The sequence below is a fragment of the Nilaparvata lugens genome, chromosome 4, assembly GCF_014356525.2.
Source record: "Nilaparvata lugens isolate BPH chromosome 4, ASM1435652v1, whole genome shotgun sequence".
Classification (NCBI taxonomy): domain Eukaryota; kingdom Metazoa; phylum Arthropoda; class Insecta; order Hemiptera; family Delphacidae; genus Nilaparvata; species Nilaparvata lugens.
Window position 1 is genome coordinate 75,893,751 of NC_052507.1, and position 19,809 is coordinate 75,913,559.

The window sequence follows — 19,809 nt, forward strand, 5'->3', positions numbered from 1 at the left end:
ATTTGTGTAATCACTTGTCAGCTGATTTATGATGAATAATTCTATAGTCTGATTTTTACTCTAATATTGGCGTATGAAGGAGGCTCCTTTTTCCTTTTATATTATCCTTAAAATGCAAAATTTCCAAAAACCTTGTATACGCGAAGACGCGCAATTAAAAAAGGAGCATACCTGTCAAATTTCATGAAAATCTATTACCGCGTTTCACCGTTAATGCGCAACATATAAACATTTAAACATTAAGAGAAATGCCAAACCGTCGACTTGAATCTTAGACCTCACTTCGCTCGGTCAAAAAGTATCTTAGAAATCACGCAGCTATCAACGAATCATTCAAATTCCAAGAAATAACCACCATTGAAATTATAAGTAGGAAAATGAACAAGAGTTAATATATGATACTTAGTACTTTGTCAACTACATCTCTATGTGAAAACTTAAACTGAATTTATTCAGCTGTTGGCTTAAACTCAAAATGAATCACATTATAACAAATAATAATATCGAGTGACCTGGCTGGCTCAGGTCTGGTGTCAGAGTTTTCAGGTCGCAACTGATCAATTTCAGGGCCTCTGACATGACCTAACGACTGCTTTTTAGGCAGCCGGGACCGACGGTTTAACGTGTCCATCCGAAACACGGGGGTGGCCCGAGATAAATATCTTGCCCGGACCGGGATTTGAACCCGGGCCTCTGAATCATAAAGCCAGCATCTGATCCACTCGACTACGGCCACTCCTATCATAACAAATGATACTTGATATAGATTTAATCCAGTTCAAGATTAAATTTAGTTTCAATTAACACTGTGCAAACGGCAATTAATTGTCAATCAATTGACGTGAACGATTGAGATGATGTATAAACAAATGTATTATTGTATAAACAAATAAGAAGACAATGGTTTAACAATAGTGATGTCGTTACATGCATGTTACGCGAAAATATTCATCACAACTACTGGTACTCAGATTCTCATTATACATTCTATTCTCAATATCTGATAGAATCAATGAACTGAAGTGAATTAAAGGAAAAAATCTGGTGTGGTACACTCACACAACTTTCCTTGCTCATATTTGAAACTACGATCAGACTTTTGTATATGTGTATATATAATTGTTGTCAGAGTACTTTTTCCTTCGTGTAAATTGTGAAATTCGATGATTTTTTTAGTCGTCATTTTTTTAAAGTCGTCAAAACAGCTGTTCTACAGATGAAATACCTCGACTATGTGTTCTTTTTATTAACTGCTCTACCTACCTCATGCACGAGAAGGAGGTTATAAAGTCCATTTCTCAAGGATGGGGTGGACCCCCCATTAGTTTCCCAGAAAGGAGACTCATGCCAGTTAATAGAGCTGGTAAATAACTATACAGAGTATGAATTTGAAAATAATCGGTCAAGTTATTTTGAGAAAATCGTGAAAAACATGTTTTTTTTAGTAATTATCCGCCATTTTTCTCAAGTATATTACGAAGCTCCTGCAATTTTCTCAGAAATGAGACTCATGTCAATTGATAGGGCTTATAAATAGCTATCCATGTTATGAATTTCATGAAAATCTATTACCGTGTTTCGCCGTTAATGCGCAACATATAAACATATAAACATTTAAACATTAAGAGAAATGCCTTGAATCTTAGACCTCACTTAGCTCGGTCAAAAAGTATCTTAGAAATCACGAAGCTATCAACGAATCATTCAAATTCCAAGAAATAACCACCATTGAAATTATAAGTAGGAAAATGAACAAGAGTTAATATATGATACTTAGTACTTTGTCAACTACATCTCTATATATCTATTAGGGCCGTTTGCACATTGAAAGCTTAAACTGAATTTATTCAGCTGTTGGCTTAAACTCAAAATGAATCACATTATAACAAATGATAATAATAATAATATCGAGTGACCTGGCTGGCTCAGGTCTGGTGTCAGAGTTTTCAGGTCGCAACTGATCAATTTCAGGGCCTCTGACATGACCTAACGACTGCTTTTTAGGCAGCCGGGACCGACGGCTTAACGTGTCCATCCGAAACACGGGAGTGGCCCGAGATAAATATCTTGCCCGGGCCGGAATTTGAACCCGGGCCTCTGAATCATAAAGCCAGCATCTGATCCACTCGACTACGGCCACTCCTATTGTAACAAATGATACTTGATATAGATTTAACCCAGTTCAAGATTAAATTTAGTTTCAATTAACACTGTGAAAACGGCAATTAATTGTCAATCAATTGACGTGAACGATTGGGATGATGTATAAACAAATGTATTATTGTATAAGCAAATAAGAAGACAATGGTTTAACAATAGTGATGTCGTTACATGCATGTTACGGGAAAATATTCATCACAACTACTGGTCCTCAGATACTGATTATACGTTCTATTCTCAATATCTGATAGAATCAATGAACTGAAGTGAATTAAAGGAAACAACGCTATTACTTCATCTCTACTGCCATTTACAATAACTCTATCAAGTTTGCTATGTATACTAGAAAACTAGTTTTATCTGAAAATGTTTGAGTTTTGTAGAAAATCGTAGATGGACAGTTGGGGGACTACCTGACAATGCTCCTGAATTGAATCGATACTTTGTTAACTACTTGGAAAACTAGTTCATTGAGACTGTAAAGTTTGTAAATACTTGTTGATGGACAGTTGGGGGATTAACATAAGCCTGAGTTGAATCGATACCTTAGTACTTTGTCAAATTTATAATATATCACTATCTATTAGTCAATCGATCTCAGTAGTTTGTCAACTACATCTCTATTAATTGTCAATCAATTGACATGAACGATTGAGATTATCGATAGTCGAATGCACCATCAGAAACCAATCAATTCTAAACCAGGATTAGACTCAATCGTGACAAACTGAACAAAAACTGATGTCGGTGCTGCTGATGATGATGATTATGATGCTGATAATGATGATGACGAATAATTAATTTAATGATGATTGAATCGATACTTTTAGTACTTTGTCAAATAATTAATACATCACTATCTAGTAGTCGATCCATCTCAGTAGTTTGTCAACTACAGCTCTATGTATCTATTAATCGTCAATCAAATGACATGAACGATTGAGACTATCGATAGTCGAATGCACCATCAGAAACCAATCAATTCTAAACCAGAATTGGACTCAATCGTGACAAACTGAACAAAAACTGATGTCGGTGCTGCTGATGATGATGATGATGATGATGATGATTGATGAAGGATGATAATTATTATGATAATGATGCTGGATGATGATGATGATGATTATGATGCTGATAATGATAATGACGAATAATAAATTAATTGATGATTATAATAATAATAATATCGAGTGACCTGGCTGGCTCAGGTCTGGTGTCAGAGTTTTCAGGTCGCAACTGATCAATTTCAGGGCCTCTGACATGACCTAACGACTGCTTTTTAGGCAGCCGGGACCGACGGCTTAACGTGTCCATCCGAAACACGGGAGTGGCCCGAGATAAATATCTTGCCCGGGCCGGAATTTGAACCCGGGCCTCTGAATCATAAAGCCAGCATCTGATCCACTCGACTACGGCCACTCCTATTGTAACAAATGATACTTGATATAGATTTAACCCAGTTCAAGATTAAATTTAGTTTCAATTAACACTGTGCAAACGGCAATTAATTGTCAATCAATTGACGTGAACGATTGGGATGATGTATAAACAAATGCATTATTGTATAAACAAATAAGAAGACAATGGTTTAACAATAGTGATGTCGTTACATGCATGTTACGGGAAAATATTAATCACAACTACTGGTACTCAGATACTGATTATCCATTCTATTCTCAATATCTGATAGAATCAATGAACTGAAGTGAATTAAAGAAAACAACGCTATTACTTTATCTCTACTGCCATTTACAATAACTCTATCAAGTTTGCTATGTATACTAGAATACTAGTTTTATCTGAAATGTTTGAGTTTTGTAGATAATCGTAGATGGACAGTTGGGGGACTACCTGACAATGCTCCTGAATTGAATCGATACTTTGTTAACTACTTGGAAAACTAGTTCATTGAGACTGTAAAGTTTGTAAATACTTGTTGATGGACAGTTGGGGGATTAACATAAGCCTGAGTTGAATCGATACCTTAGTACTTTGTCAACTACATCTCTATTAATTGTCAATCAATTGACATGAACGATTGAGATTATCGATAGTCGAATGCACCATCAGAAACCAATCAATTCTAAACCAGGATTAGACTCAATCGTGACAAACTGAACAAAAACTGATGTCGGTGCTGCTGATGATGATGATTATGATGCTGATAATGATGATGACGAATAATTAATTTAATGATGATTGAATCGATACTTTAGAACTTTGTCAAATTAATAATACATCACTATCTATTAGTCAATCGATCTCAGTAGTTTGTCAACTTACATCTCTATCTATTAATCGTCGATCAAATGACATGAACGATTGAGATTATCGATAGTCGAATGCACCATCAGAAACCAATCAATTCTAAACCAGGATTAGACTCAATCGTGACAAACTGAACAAAAACTGATGTCGGTGCTGCTGATGATGATGATGGATGAAGGATGATGATTATTATGATAATGATGCTGGATGATGATGATTATGATGCTGATAATGATGATGACGAATAATTAATTTAATGATGATTGAATCGATACTTTAGTACTTTGTCAAATTAATAATACATCACTATCTATTAATCGTCGATCAAATGACATGAACGATTGAGATTATCGATAGTCGAATGCACCATCAGAAACCAATCAATTCTAAACCAGAATTAGACTCAATCGTGACAAACTGAACAAAAACTGATGTCGGTGCTGCTGATGAGGATGATGGATGAAGGATGATGATTATTATTATGATAATGATGATTACGAATAATGATAATGATGATGAATGATAATGGATGATGATGATGATGATTGTGTGTTATTAATGATGATGTGGAAAGTGAGCAGATCTCACGCTCAAGTGACACTCGAAAGCAGAGGCCTGTTCTCTTGCACAAGTGAGCACACACAAGCACTGGCTTAATCTAAATACAGTAGCAAACCAACACACTTCACGATCGATACAAGCGACACACGCTGGTCGAGTCTATTGTCTACGTCACCACAGTACAGAAATTACGAGAAAAGAAGGAAAAAGAATAATAATTGACAAGGACTGTCTACGTCACCATAGAACAGAAAAGTGATGTGATGAAAGTACAAAAGGAATAATTGGATTGGACTTGGGAAGGGTTGTTGGTTCACTTTTGAAGGTTGGAAGAGGAAAGGGTCGGACCAGAATGGAGAGAAAACCAAATTACTGCACTTTGGTTCTTTGTATTTCAAGCTCAGCTTGCAGGCTCTCTGTATCAGAGCATCGCTTTCGAAAAAGTTATTGATAACAATTATTAAAATATTATTATTATAGATTCAATAAACAAATTCAAACTAACAGTCAGAAAAATACTAGTAGAGAAAGCCCTATACTCTGCTGCCGAATTTTAATTTGTGAAAAGGGGCTGTTAAGTGTAACTTAACTTTTTGTGACTTTCATTTCCATGTGAATTTGATGAGATACATCATAGAGTGTATTTATTTATTTTACTTTCAAGAAGTCAGAACTAAGTCTTTTAAATATAATTTTGTTCTAGTATTGACATGTCACCAGTCAAATGAGTGTTACTTAAAAATTGATGTAATGTGACGATAAATAAATGAAATGAAATTATTGAAATGAGGGTTTTAAGAGCAGTAAAAGGGTGCACAAGGGAAGATAGGCTTCATAATGTTGATATAAGAAGCGAGCTCAACATAATCTCCATATGGCAGAAGATTGAAGAAAATCGGCAAAACTGGAAAGATCATGATTTTTGAAAGGATGGAGAGCGACAGGATTGCCAGGGCAGTCATGTTGTATAACCCGGTTGGGAGGAGAAGTGTGGGCAGACCCCGTAGAAGATCGATGTTATGGTAAGTTTGAAGTCGGAACAGGCAAATTGCCTAATCCTTGTAAGAATACGACGACGACTATTATTGAAATATTATTGAAACAATAATACTGAGTTACATGATTAATTTGACATTAGAGTGATGATGATACGTCAGCAATAAATTTAGAGCAAGACAAGTTTCAGTTTCAGATCGATTTGACATTTGACCAATGATGGAATATCAGGGTGAAGAGTGGGTAAATCTTCTCTAAATCTCATGAATTTATCTCTTACCGAATTTGAAATGTTCTGTCCCAAAAATTCAAACTTAAGGCGCTCATGTCTCAAAAAGTAGCCTAATGATCGGAAAAAATGTTTCCCTGAGAAAACTTTTTCATTTTGATAGCTTGATAATAAAGAAATTGAAAAACTTTGAAAAAATATCACCAGTAGAGTCTATTTTTAGCTTGATAGCTTGATAATAAAAAAAATGAAAAATATTGAATGAAAAAGACTAAGAAATTGTCAAAAAACCACAGATTTATTGATACTTAGAAAGACCGGTTTCGGTTATTACACCATTGTCAATCTCTGATAATCTCTGAGTTTACTCAGAGAATCTTAATCTCATAAACTCAGCGATTATCAGAGATTGACAATGGTGTAATAACCGAAACCGGTCTTTCCAAGTATCAATAAATCTGTGGTTTTTTGACAATTTCTTAGTCTTTTTCATTCAATATGAATAATTACCACAATATCAGCTTCTCAACTACACAAAAAATTGAAAAATATCACCAGTAGAAAGTTTATTTTCAACCTTTGGAGAGCCTTAAACACGTGAATGAATGCTGGTGTCTTACCATAACATGCATGAATGCTGGAAGAGAACTGATTGTAAATGATTGAAAAATGATTGGAAATTGATTGTTTTTGAAGTTGTGCGAATGACTGACCATATTGACAGCTTCCGGATAGATCTTCTCGGTGATGACACCCTTCTGGGAGTTGACATACTCGACCATCTCGTGGAGGGCGGATCGCTTCACCTCCTTCCATTTCAGATCGGAGAGCGGATCAGAGACAAAATCGAACAACACGCAGCACTGGCGAATCTTCTGCACGAACAATTCTTCTCTCTCGCCCGTCGGAGCCTCTGCAAACACACACAAAAAAACATGAACATTAAAATATCATTTATCAGGCGACGTTGGGACTTTTGTTTGTCATCAAAGCGAAAGGCTTCGAGCAAAATTTTTTGAGGTTAGGTTTTTGTATCACCGATTTTTTGATATTTATTTTTTCTTCACTGCTCTATTTGAGGTAAAATAATTTGTTTATCATCATAGTTTGTGATTTTCCATTTGTTTATTTATTTTGAGTAATAAGCTGCTTTCGTACAGCAGTTTTTAGTTCAAAGCATTCCGCTGATGACAAAACATGCATGATGAACATGTATGTTGTGTGTGCATGATGAAAATGTGTGTCTGTGTGTTCATGATGAAAATGTAAGTATGTGTGCATGAAGAACATGTATGTGTGTGTGCAAGATGAACATGCATGTACACACATGTTTATCATGCATGTCCTACCGTTAGTGGCAAGACTAGCGTGAATCTTACTATATTTATAATGTTTTCTTTCTATTTTCTCTCTTACACCATTACTTTCGGCTAATTATGCCATTCTCAAGTGTTTATATATTGTTATAATACAATGTATCATTGTTTTGATAATTTTTTCTTTCTATTTTCTCTCTTACACCATTACTTTCGGCTAATTATGCCATTCTCAAGTGTTTATATATTGTTATAATACAATGTATCATTGTTTTGATACAGTGTACCATTGTTTTGATACAATGTATCATTGTTTTGATACAATGTATCATTGTTTTGATACAATGTATCATTGTCTTGATACAGTGCACCATTGTTTTGATACAGTGTAACATTGTTTTGATACAATGTACAATTGTTTTGATACAGTGTACCATTGTTTTGATACAGTGTACCATTGTTTTGATACAGTGTACCATTACTTGATACAGTGCACCATTGTTTTGATACAATGTAGCATTGTTTTGATACAGTGTACCATTGTTTTGATACAGTGTACCATTGTTTTGATACAGTGTACCATTGTTTTGATACAGTGTACTATTGTTTTGATACAGTGTACCATTGTTTTGATACAGTGTATCATTGTTTTGATACAGTGTACCATTGTTTTGATACAGATAATTTATATCAGAAAACACAAAACAGATTAGTACCGATGAGCGCCGGCAACTGCAGCGGCAGAATACCGCAGTAGACTAGTTCGTCCTGCGTGGAGGCGGCGACCGGAGGCGGACACGGGGGGCGGTCGGAGGCGGCGGCGGCAGCCATGACGGAGGCGGTTGCAACCAAGTCGAGGCCGCTGTGGAAGCTGGGACTCTTCGGAATGCCCAGTGTCGAGCTCAGCATAGTAGCGCCGCGGCCCCCCGTGGACGACCCCAGGTACACCATTTCACACCCCGCCGCCCCCGCCCCACCACCTCATGCGGCCCCCCTATGTTGATGCGAACACGCACTGATACAGCCGCCACTTCACAAAACAATACTACACTCCTTAACAGTTATTTTCAACCTTTGGAGAGCCTTAAACACGTGAATGAATGCTGGTGTCTTACCATAACATGCATGAATGCTGGAAGAGAACTGATTGTAAATGATTGAAAAATGATTGGAAATTGATTGTTTTTGAAGTTGTGCGAATGACTGACCATATTGACAGCTTCCGGATAGATCTTCTCGGTGATGACACCCTTCTGGGAGTTGACATACTCGACCATCTCGTGGAGGGCGGATCGCTTCACCTCCTTCCATTTCAGATCGGAGAGCGGATCAGAGACAAAATCGAACAACACGCAGCACTGGCGAATCTTCTGCACGAACAATTCTTCTCTCTCGCCCGTCGGAGCCTCTGCAAACACACACAAAAAAACATGAACATTAAAATATCATTTATCAGGCGACGTTGGGACTTTTGTTTGTCATCAAAGCGAAAGGCTTCGAGCAAAATTTTTTGAGGTTAGGTTTTTGTATCACCGATTTTTTGATATTTATTTTTTCTTCACTGCTCTATTTGAGGTAAAATAATTTGTTTATCATCATAGTTTGTGATTTTCCATTTGTTTATTTATTTTGAGTAATAAGCTGCTTTCGTACAGCAGTTTTTAGTTCAAAGCATTCCGCTGATGACAAAACATGCATGATGAACATGTATGTTGTGTGTGCATGATGAAAATGTGTGTCTGTGTGTTCATGATGAAAATTGTAAGTATGTGTGCATGAAGAACATGTATGTGTGTGTGCAAGATGAACATGCATGTACACACATGTTTATCATGCATGTCCTACCGTTAGTGGCAAGACTAGCGTGAATCTTACTATATTTATAATGTTTTCTTTCTATTTTCTCTCTTACACCATTACTTTTCGGCTAATTATGCCATTCTCAAGTGTTTATATATTGTTATAATACAATGTATCATTGTTTTGATACAGTGCACCATTGTTTTGATACAATGTATCATTGTTTTGATACAGTGTACCATTGTTTTGATACAACGTATCATTGTCTTGATACAGTGCACCATTGTTTTGATACAGTGTACCATTGTTTTGATAAAGTGTACCATTGTTTTGATACAGTGTACCATTGTTTTGATACAGATAATTTATATCAGAGAACACAAAACAGATTAGTACCGATGAGCGCCGGCAACTGCAGCGGCAGAATACCGCAGTAGACTAGTTCGTCCTGCGTGGAGGCGGCGACCGGAGGCGGACACGGGGGGCGGTCGGAGGCGGCGGCGGCAGCCATGACGGAGGCGGTTGCAACCAAGTCGAGGCCGCTGTGGAAGCTGGGACTCTTCGGAATGCCCAGTGTCGAGCTCAGCATAGTAGCGCCGCGGCCCCCCGTGGACGACCCCAGGTACACCATTTCACACCCCGCCGCCCCCGCCCCACCACCTCATGCGGCCCCCCTATGTTGATGCGAACACGCACTGATACAGCCGCCACTTCACAAAACAATACTACACTCCTTAACACTTCAATCACTCAATCACTTGCACGTCGAATGAAACTTGTTATTTCTATAATTTGTTACTTGTTATTATTTGTCACAGATTAAATATTACTTTCTTATATGTTCGTATATACTTGTATTATATACGTTTTAAAATACTGTATTTATAACGTGTATAACCTGTTATATTATAATGAATTCGTAGATATGATACTTCCGACCGAAGAAGCTAATTTGATGGAGAAGCAGATATTATATTTCCGGAAAAGAAACAAACAGCTAACAATTGCTCGAGAATGGTAGTTTTTTATTCAAGTTATTCGATAGTTTCACAGATATGTAGCAACAATATCACCACAAATGAACCGGAATCAACTGTATAGATGATCCACTAGTTCGTGATCCTGGGTGTTAATTTTTGTGTATTTCTCTAAAAGAAGAAAGAAAACTCCAATAGCATGAAGGTGATTCAAATTCGTTCAAGTAACATCATAGATACTTATATTATATAACTCGTATTTATACTGGATTTATAACTTGTAAAAGTTATCTGATGGATTCGCAGATATTTCCGACCGAAGAAGCTAATTTGATGGAGAAGCAGATATTATATTTCCGGAAAAGAAACAAACAGCTAAAAATTGCTCGAGAATGGTAGTTTTTTATTCGATTTATTCGATAGTTTCACAGATATATAGCAACAATGTCATCACAAATGAACCGGAATCAACTGTATAGATGATCCACTAGTTTGTGATCCTGGTTGTTAATTTTAGTAAATTTCTCTAAAAGAGGAAAGAAAACTCTAATAGCATGAAGGTGATTCAAATTCGTTCAAGTAACATCATAGATACGTAGGTCACACAAAGGTACTACCACCATGTGCATTGTGCACACACCAGTTTGTTTACAGAATACTTTTCAATCAATTGAAACTAGAACCACCGCTAATTGAGGAGATTGAAGGGCATACGTACGTGCACATCACACACACACACACACACACACACACACGACAAATAAGCAGCGATGACACAAACAGTCAATTGGATCACTGTTTATGCGGTTGTGATGCGGGGGAAACAAACAGGGGGGTTAAAGGGGCAAACAGGGGGGATTAAGGGGACACAGGGAGAGAGAGTGTGTGTGAGAGAAAGAGAGAGAGGCGCGTAAATTGGCCTATATTCATTAGTGGATAGCGTTGCAGGGGAGCCTAGCAGCCACAACTGTTAAACGCGCATTAAATGAAGCAGAGCTAAATGACGGAGGCAACTGGAGACAACCACACATTGCAATGCACTTCCAACAGATTATCTCAAGTGTAATGCGGACAAAGTCATTATTAACACCTCACTTTAATTAGCATTGATATTTACTGTATTAAATGAACATTAGTTTATAAATATTTTGGACTCAAAATTGGACAAAAATCATGAAGTGTAAACATAACCTATTCTAGGAGAATTTCTATCTAAATTTGGGAAAGGAACAGTTTTGGGCTTTAAGTCTGTTGTTCCTCTCCCAATCATTCATAGTTGAGAATTATATTATCTATCAATGTATAAATAAATAAACAACGAAAAATATTGGGGGAAATACACGACTGTGGATATTTCACTCGAAAATATTCTTGATTTTTTTTCTTTAATCGGAAGATTGAAGGGACATTGATGATAAAAAACGTCATATAAGAGAAGCAAAGCCTATTTTCCTCAAATAGTCTCAAGTTACAAATTAGAAAAAGATTGAGCTGCATTTGGAGTATTGCACTCTATGGCAGGGTAACTTGTAATATTGGTAAGGCTAGTTTCACACTCTTTCGGTTCGTTTCGTTTTCGGCAAATTCCGATAAGTGTGAAACGGTAATTCGGTACCGAATAGAAACCGAAAAGAACCGAACGCCCACTTGACTCTAATAAATTCCATCAGGTTTAAATTCGTTGCTAGCGAGAGGCTTCTTTCACACACTTTCGGTTCGGTTCGGTTCGTTTCATTTTCGGCAAATTCCGATCAGTGTGAAACGATGATTCGGTTTGAATTCGTTACCGAATAGCAACCGCATAGCACCGAACGCCCCCTCGACACGAATAGGTTTCATTATGTTCGAATTCGTTGCTAGGGAAACAGGAAAAAACAAAGTCTTTTACACACGCTTGCCTTTTTTGTTTTTATTTTAACCTGATATCGTGATTATCTGTTTCAAAATTTCCAAGTCAAAATCATATGGTCAATTCATTTCTGTTAGTTCACAGAAACATTCTTTCTCAATGAATAGTTTGCTATAAAAATATGAAAGATATAAATTAAAACTTGGTGAGAATTTTTATTTTTTTTTTATATTTTTCCACGAATATTACATGATTTCATCAATGGAGAGAAGAGATGAAGTTTTGTATACCATGTGTCAAAACAAGGAACAAATTTTCAATTAAAAAAACATCTCTCTGAACTTCCAAAATTCTTCTTCTGCTTCAATCGTCCGATTGGTTGGCAGCTTTCCATCTTTGTCTGTCCAGAGCCAGCTGTTTTAGTTGGGTATAGCTCTGGACCCCAAGATCCCGGGTTATCTGCTTCAAATGCATTAATTGCCTTTTCTTCCGCCTTACCGATAGTCCATGTCTCTGAGCCATATAGTGCAATACTCCAGATACAACTCTTTATAAGTCTCTTTCTCAAATCCAAATTCAGACTTTTGGAGGAAAGCACATTCCGTTTATTGATGAAAATGGCCTTGGCTTCTCTTATACGGCGCTTTATGTCTTCTTTGTCTTTTCCATCCTCTGAAATAATGCTACCTAAGTATTTAAATTTTTTTACTTGTTTGAGGGCGTTATTCTCTATCTTTACTATTTCAAAATCAGGATTCTTGGAGCAGATCATCACTTCTGTCTTAGCCTTATTTATCTCCATATAAAATTCATTTTTGAGAATGTCATGCAAGGTATTCAGTGCTCTCTCTAGATTACCTTTATCTTGTGCCACTATTGCAATATCGTCTGCAAAGCGGAGCATTTGCACTCTTAATCCATTTACCTTGATTCCTGAACAATATTCCTTACATTTATTGACAGCCTGTTCTACATAGATATTGAACAATAGCGGTGACAAACTACAACCCTGCCTTACTCCTCTCTTGATGGCAGCTTCTCTTTGTTTCTCACCCACCTTTATAAATGCTGTTTGAGCAGTATACAGCTCTCTTATGATCCTTCTGTCTCTGTAATCTACTTTGATTGTTTTGAGTGTTTGCATGAGGACATTCCAATTTACCCTATCAAATGCCTTGAGTAAATCTACAAAAGCAATATACACCTTCTTATTTACTTCGAAACTCTTTTCCACAATGTTCCTTAAACACAATATAGCTTCTCTTGTTCCTCTATTCCTTCTGAAGCCAAATTGGTCATCTGCTAGGTTTGCATCTATTTTACCTTCAATCCTTTTCAAAATAACGCTAGTTAGTATTTTGGATGTATGCGACAGAATACTCAGTGTTCTATATTCCTCACATCTTGTTGCATTACTTTTTTTCGGTAACATCACCATCAAGCTTTTCTTAAAATCAAGTGGAACTTTTCCGGCTATATATATCTCATTCAAAAGGGTAAATAGAACGTTTCTCATCTCTTCATTGAGCGCTTGCAGAAGTTCAGCAGGAATATCATCTACTCCATAAGCTTTCTTTGACTTGAGATCATGTAACGCTTTTTCCATTTCTGGAAAAGCAATCGGTGGTCCCAACTCATCAAAAGGTACATCGTCCTCGTTTTCTATTCCCTCAAAGCATTCTGCATCACCATAGAGACTTTCTACATATTGTTTCCATCTATCTGCCACCTCATCATTGTCCATAAGAATTTTCATGTCACTCGATTTGAGAATGTCATGCAAGGTATTCAGTGCTCTCTCTAGATTACCTTTATCTTGTGCCACTATTGCAATATCGTCTGCAAAGCGGAGCATTTGCACTCTTAATCCATTTACCTTGATTCCTGAACAATATTCCTTACATTTATTGACAGCCTGTTCTACATAGATATTGAACAATAGCGGTGACAAACTACAACCCTGCCTTACTCCTCTCTTGATGGCAGCTTCTCTTTGTTCTCACCCACCTTTATAAATGCTGTTTGAGCAGTATACAGCTCTCTTATGATCCTTCTGTCTCTGTAATCTACTTTGATTGTTTTGAGTGTTTGCATGAGGACATTCCAATTTACCCTATCAAATGCCTTGAGTAAATCTACAAAAGCAATATACACCTTCTTATTTACTTCGAAACTCTTTTCCACAATGTTCCTTAAACACAATATAGCTTCTCTTGTTCCTCTATTCCTTCTGAAGCCAAATTGGTCATCTGCTAGGTTTGCATCTATTTTACCTTCAATCCTTTTCAAAATAACGCTAGTTAGTATTTTGGATGTATGCGACAGAATACTCAGTGTTCTATATTCCTCACATCTTGTTGCATTACTTTTTTTCGGTAACATCACCATCAAGCTTTTCTTAAAATCAAGTGGAACTTTTCCGGTTATATATATCTCATTCAAAAGGGTAAATAGAACGTTTCTCATCTCTTCATTGAGCGCTTGCAGAAGTTCAGCAGGAATATCATCTACTCCATAAGCTTTCTTTGACTTGAGATCATGTAACGCTTTTTCCATTTCTGGAAAAGCAATCGGTGGTCCCAACTCATCAAAAGGTACATCGTCCTCGTTTTCTATTCCCTCAAAGCATTCTGCATCACCATAGAGACTTTCTACATATTGTTTCCATCTATCTGCCACCTCATCATTGTCCATAAGAATTTTCATGTCACTCGATTTAATAATGTTGCTTCTTACTGTCCGCTTGCCAAACATCTTCCTAATTAGATTATTAGATTTTTCCACGTTTCCTCTTTCAAAGTTGTTATCTATTTCATTGCAGCATCGATCAAGCCATTCTACTTTATCTTTTTTAGCATGTCTATTTACAAGATTTCTTACTCTATTATACTCACTCCTATTTCCTTCTCTTTTGTGTTTCCGTCTCAATTCCATCAGAGCTATGGTATCTTCACTAATCCATGGGCTTCTTGGTTGCACCCTCTCACAGCCTAATGTTTCTTTGGCAGACGTCAAAATTGAATTTTTCAAATGTTCCCACTGATTATGTGTGTCTAGCACTGGCTGGTCTACTTGACTTAATCTTTGTTTGATCGTGCTATTGTATTTATCAGCATTTTCTTGTATCTTCAATTTTTCTACCGCCCATTTTCCTGTAGCTGGATTTTGTCTAAATGTCTTTTTTCCACCTTGTAACTTCAAGTCCATCACTACGGGATTGTGATCACTACAAATATCAGCACCGGGATAGGTTTTGCATTGTTGTATGTACCGTTTGTGTTTTATCTTAACAATGATGTAATCTATTTGATATCTTGCTATATCTCCTGGCTGAATCCACGTGTAACGACGTCGCATAGGCTGCTTAAAAAGTGTGTTGGCAATAACAAAATTTTTCTCCATGCAAAAATCTATAAACCTCTGTCCACGCTCATTCCTATTTCCCAATCCATATTTTCCAATCACCTCCTCATCACTTCCCTCACCCACAACTGCATTCCAATCACCAAGGATAACTAAGGTTTCACTATCTTTCACATGGCTCAATACTTCATCTATTTGCTCATATACTTCCTCTAATTCTTCGTTGCTGTATCCAGATGTTGGCATGTATATTTGCATAATGGCTATATGTTCTCCTTCATGCTCAAACTTGACCAACATTATTCTATCATTGAACAACATGTAGCTTTTCACACTTCTTCCCCATTTCTTGTCCAATACCATTCCGACTCCTGTTGTACTGGTTTTGTCACCTGAGAAGATAATTCTGTAGTCTCCACTCCAAAAGTCTCCCTCGTTCTTCCATTTAATCTCACTCATCCCAATGACATTGACATTCAGTCGTTTCATTTCAAGTTTCACATTCTCTAATTTTCCACAGACACCCAATGATCTTACATTCCAAGTAGCAACTCTAAAGATCTTCTTGTTTCTGGTGATTCCATTTGATGCTGTCCCCGCCCGGAGATCCGAATGGGGGACTATTTTAACTCCGGAATATTTAGTAACAGATGGACTCATCATGCTAATTTAGCTGCTATGAGAATATCCAAAATTAACATAATCAAAAAGAAACTATTCAAATAATTCAGAATTTTTAATTAACTTTAAAATTTTGTTGTTCAAGAAATAACATCTTACAATTTGACACCAACTGTTATATTTAAATATACCAGCATGAACTGAGAAAATCCAAACACAGCTGTGTTTGAGAAGAAAATACCTAATTAGAACCGTACGAATTAAAACCTGACATGTATGAAAGCCTCATTCGTTTTCGGTAACGAGCCGAACCGAACCGAAAACGAACCGAACCAAAAGAAACCGAAAGCGTGTGAAGCTAGCCTAAGGCAGAAGAAAGAGAACTAAAATGCCTTTGAAGTATGGTATTGGAGACTATAGAATAAGGAAGTATTTCAAGGGGTTGAGGAAAAGCGTAAAGTAAAGAGGGCATTCTTGGCTTGATCATGTAGACTCAGGTTAAAAATACTGGTATGTATAATAATTGGATAAAGGGCTCGTGGAAGACCCCGGCTACAATATCTGAAGCAAGTTACCAAAGATCTAGGGATCCAGAGCTACATCCAACTGAAAAGTACAGCTCTGGACAGAAAACTATGGAAAGCTGCCAACCAATCGAATGATTGGAGCTAAAGAAGATGAAAACTCCGATCATGTTCCAAATTTCTTTATTGTATTATGCAAATCATTTGAACAACTCAATTAAATCGCAAAACTGTAGCATTTACTTCTCCCTTCTTGAGGTGCGTACAGATATACGCGCCGCGAACATGAGCAATTCACTTTTAATCAGCTGACTATATCTGTATTTTTACAGAAACGGTAAGATACAGATATAAAAAGCTTGGCATCAGCTGATTAAAAGTGAATTGCTCATGTTGGCGGCGCGTATATCTGTACGCACCTTAATAATTACTGTCCAAACACCAACACGTCATCAAAAAAAGTCATTCTATTCTAATCACATACTAGAGAAAACAATTAGACAAAACCGCAACTGACCAAAAAATAGCAATCTTACATTTCAAATTTAATTTTTTCATTATCTATAAATAGGAAATTTCACTCTTGCACTTCTACGTCCTGAATAATAATCATCCATCAGCCAGCCACTCCAAAATGTTCCATGTGATTTGTGTTAAATTGAAACAGAGTGATACAATAATAATTGTTGAGAGCAGGAATGATAGATTGACCCAGTTGGAGTGCTACAATCAAGGTAAGTGTTGCCAGAGTACAGCCGACTGCAATGGTCAACTCAACCGACGTCTAAATTTGTAATAATTGGAAATGTCAGCCAAGGACTTGTCCAGCTGACAGACAGTGGAAAGCAACCACCGACGCTAAATCAAGAACGACTATAACTGAGAAAAATCGAAAATGACAAAAATAGTGCAAATTACTACGAAAAAGGGTTGGAGATCTGATCGATTGTATATGGTAAGGTCCAAGTTATAATGGCAGTATTTGATTAACATTATTGTTCATTCAACCTTGTCTATCATTCAACAAAGCGGATAGCAGTATCCTTTTCTAGCTCCGCAAGGTTGCCAGATCGGTTTTTACAATGTAGAAATAAAAATCAATTAACAAAATATTTCATATTAATTATGAAAATTCATTATGAAATTATTGAAAAATATAATTTCATGCTTAATAAAATATAATTGATTATTTTAAACGGGAATAAACAGTTAATATTACATCAATGAACCTGTATCAGCTACCGTCTATAGAAAGCATTGACAAAGGATACCAATCTAAAAATGCTGACAGGCAAAAGTGAATCTAACCACTTTTACGATCGGCAGCTTTTCTTCGGCTAAAAATATACAACCTGGTGATAAATTGTAGAAGAGGAGGAGGAAGTTGTGATCCGATAAAAGAAAAGGCCAATAACTCACTGACTTACTATTTGCAGGGGCTTATGGACGGGTCTAACCCAACCTAACCTTGGACAGTTTTTCCAGTTACTGATTGCCTATGTCTTTAGGGTAGGTACTATTTCCGTAACACTCTGTATCTAACATTCCAATCGAAACATGATATATACGTACAAATCGACTCTGTCTTTGGAGTGGCTACTATTTCCGGAAACACTCTATCTTTCATTTCAATCGAAACATGATATATAACGTACAAATCGACAGAGCATTACTGGAGGAAAACTTTCATTTGTCATGTACCCAAACCGACCACCAAACCTGGATCGATCACAGAAGAAAAGTCAGGACAGGATTTCATTTTCAATACCCTAATTTTGATTGAGTACTTGATTGATTGAGTACTTTATTTATGTAGATTACAATATATACTGGTCTGGCTTATACATTATTTATATACTATAGCTTACAATACAGCAAAATTATAGATGAATTTACATGTCTTATGTACTGTCTATGATTCAGAGTCTATAATATCTTTTAGTTCTATAAACTACTTTGGTAGAGAGTTAGATGTGAGGATATTTTGAATATTTTTTCCGAAGAATGGACATTGATAAGTCCAAAGCTCCGCATAACAAAATTACAGTATCATAGTTATTCCAAATTGCTTTTTTCATATCATATACAGTTCAATAATTATTTTCTTAGTCTATATAGAGATATATTATAGTCTATATATAGTGCATAGACAGTGACTGAGAAAATAATAATTATTGAACTGTATAAAAAAAGCAATTTGGAATAACTATAGATACTGTAATTTTGTTCTGCATCTACATAATTTGGCGGAGCTTTGGACATATCAATGACCATTCTTCGGAAAGAATATTTAAAATATCCTTCCCACTAACTCTACCACAGTAGTTTTACAGAGATTATAGTCTCTGGATTATAGACAGTGCATACAACTCAAAAAAAAATCTAATCATATTAATTTATTCACAAATAAATTGATTTGAATTGATTTTTTCTACTAAAATTTAAGAACAGAAGTTGAATTTGACTCAAAATGTACAACTGAAATTAGAAGAGAGGTTGAATCACGTCGGGGTCACCAATATAGGAATTTAATTTGATATGATGATTCCTATCTTTAAATTGAATAAATGGAACTAAATGAATGATGAATTGATTTTAATGTTGAATGACAAAATTGAACTTTTGGTAAATATGGAAAATAAAACTGTTACAAGTAATAAACAAACTATGCTAGTTGAAAACATCACAGGTGACAATCAAATGATTCGCCACAAATTTGACCCGATAATGAACTACTAAAAATTAAGAACAGAGGTTGAATTTGACCCAAAAATGTAAGATACTGCTGAAATGAAGATTAGAAGTTGAATTTGACCCAAAAATGTACTACTGGAATCAAGAACAGAGGTTGAAATTGACTCAATATGTACTAATGAAATTAGAACAGAGGTTGAATTCGACCCGAAAATGTACCACTAAAAATTAAGAACAGAAGTTGAATTTGACCCAAAAATGTAAGATACTACTGAAATTAGAACAGAGGTTGAATTCGACCCGAAAATGTACCACAAAAAATTAAGAACAGAGGTTGAATTTGACCCAAAAATGTAAGATACTACTTAAATGAAGATTAGAAGTTGAATTTGACTCAAAAATGTACTAATGGAATCAAGAACAAAGGTTGAATTTGACCCAAAAATGTAAG

The 19,809-nt window shown here is 36.2% G+C and overlaps 1 protein-coding gene across 1 annotated transcript in view; it reads right to left on the minus strand.

Moving 5' to 3' along the window:
• The window catches only part of LOC111047607 (serine/threonine-protein phosphatase 2A 56 kDa regulatory subunit gamma isoform), a 116,724-nt gene that overhangs the window by 36,728 nt on the left and 60,187 nt on the right, over positions 1-19,809 (minus strand). The window contains 1 exon segment of the mRNA XM_039426487.1: positions 8,739-8,938. Within this exon segment, the coding sequence (XP_039282421.1) occupies positions 8,739-8,938 (200 nt within the window).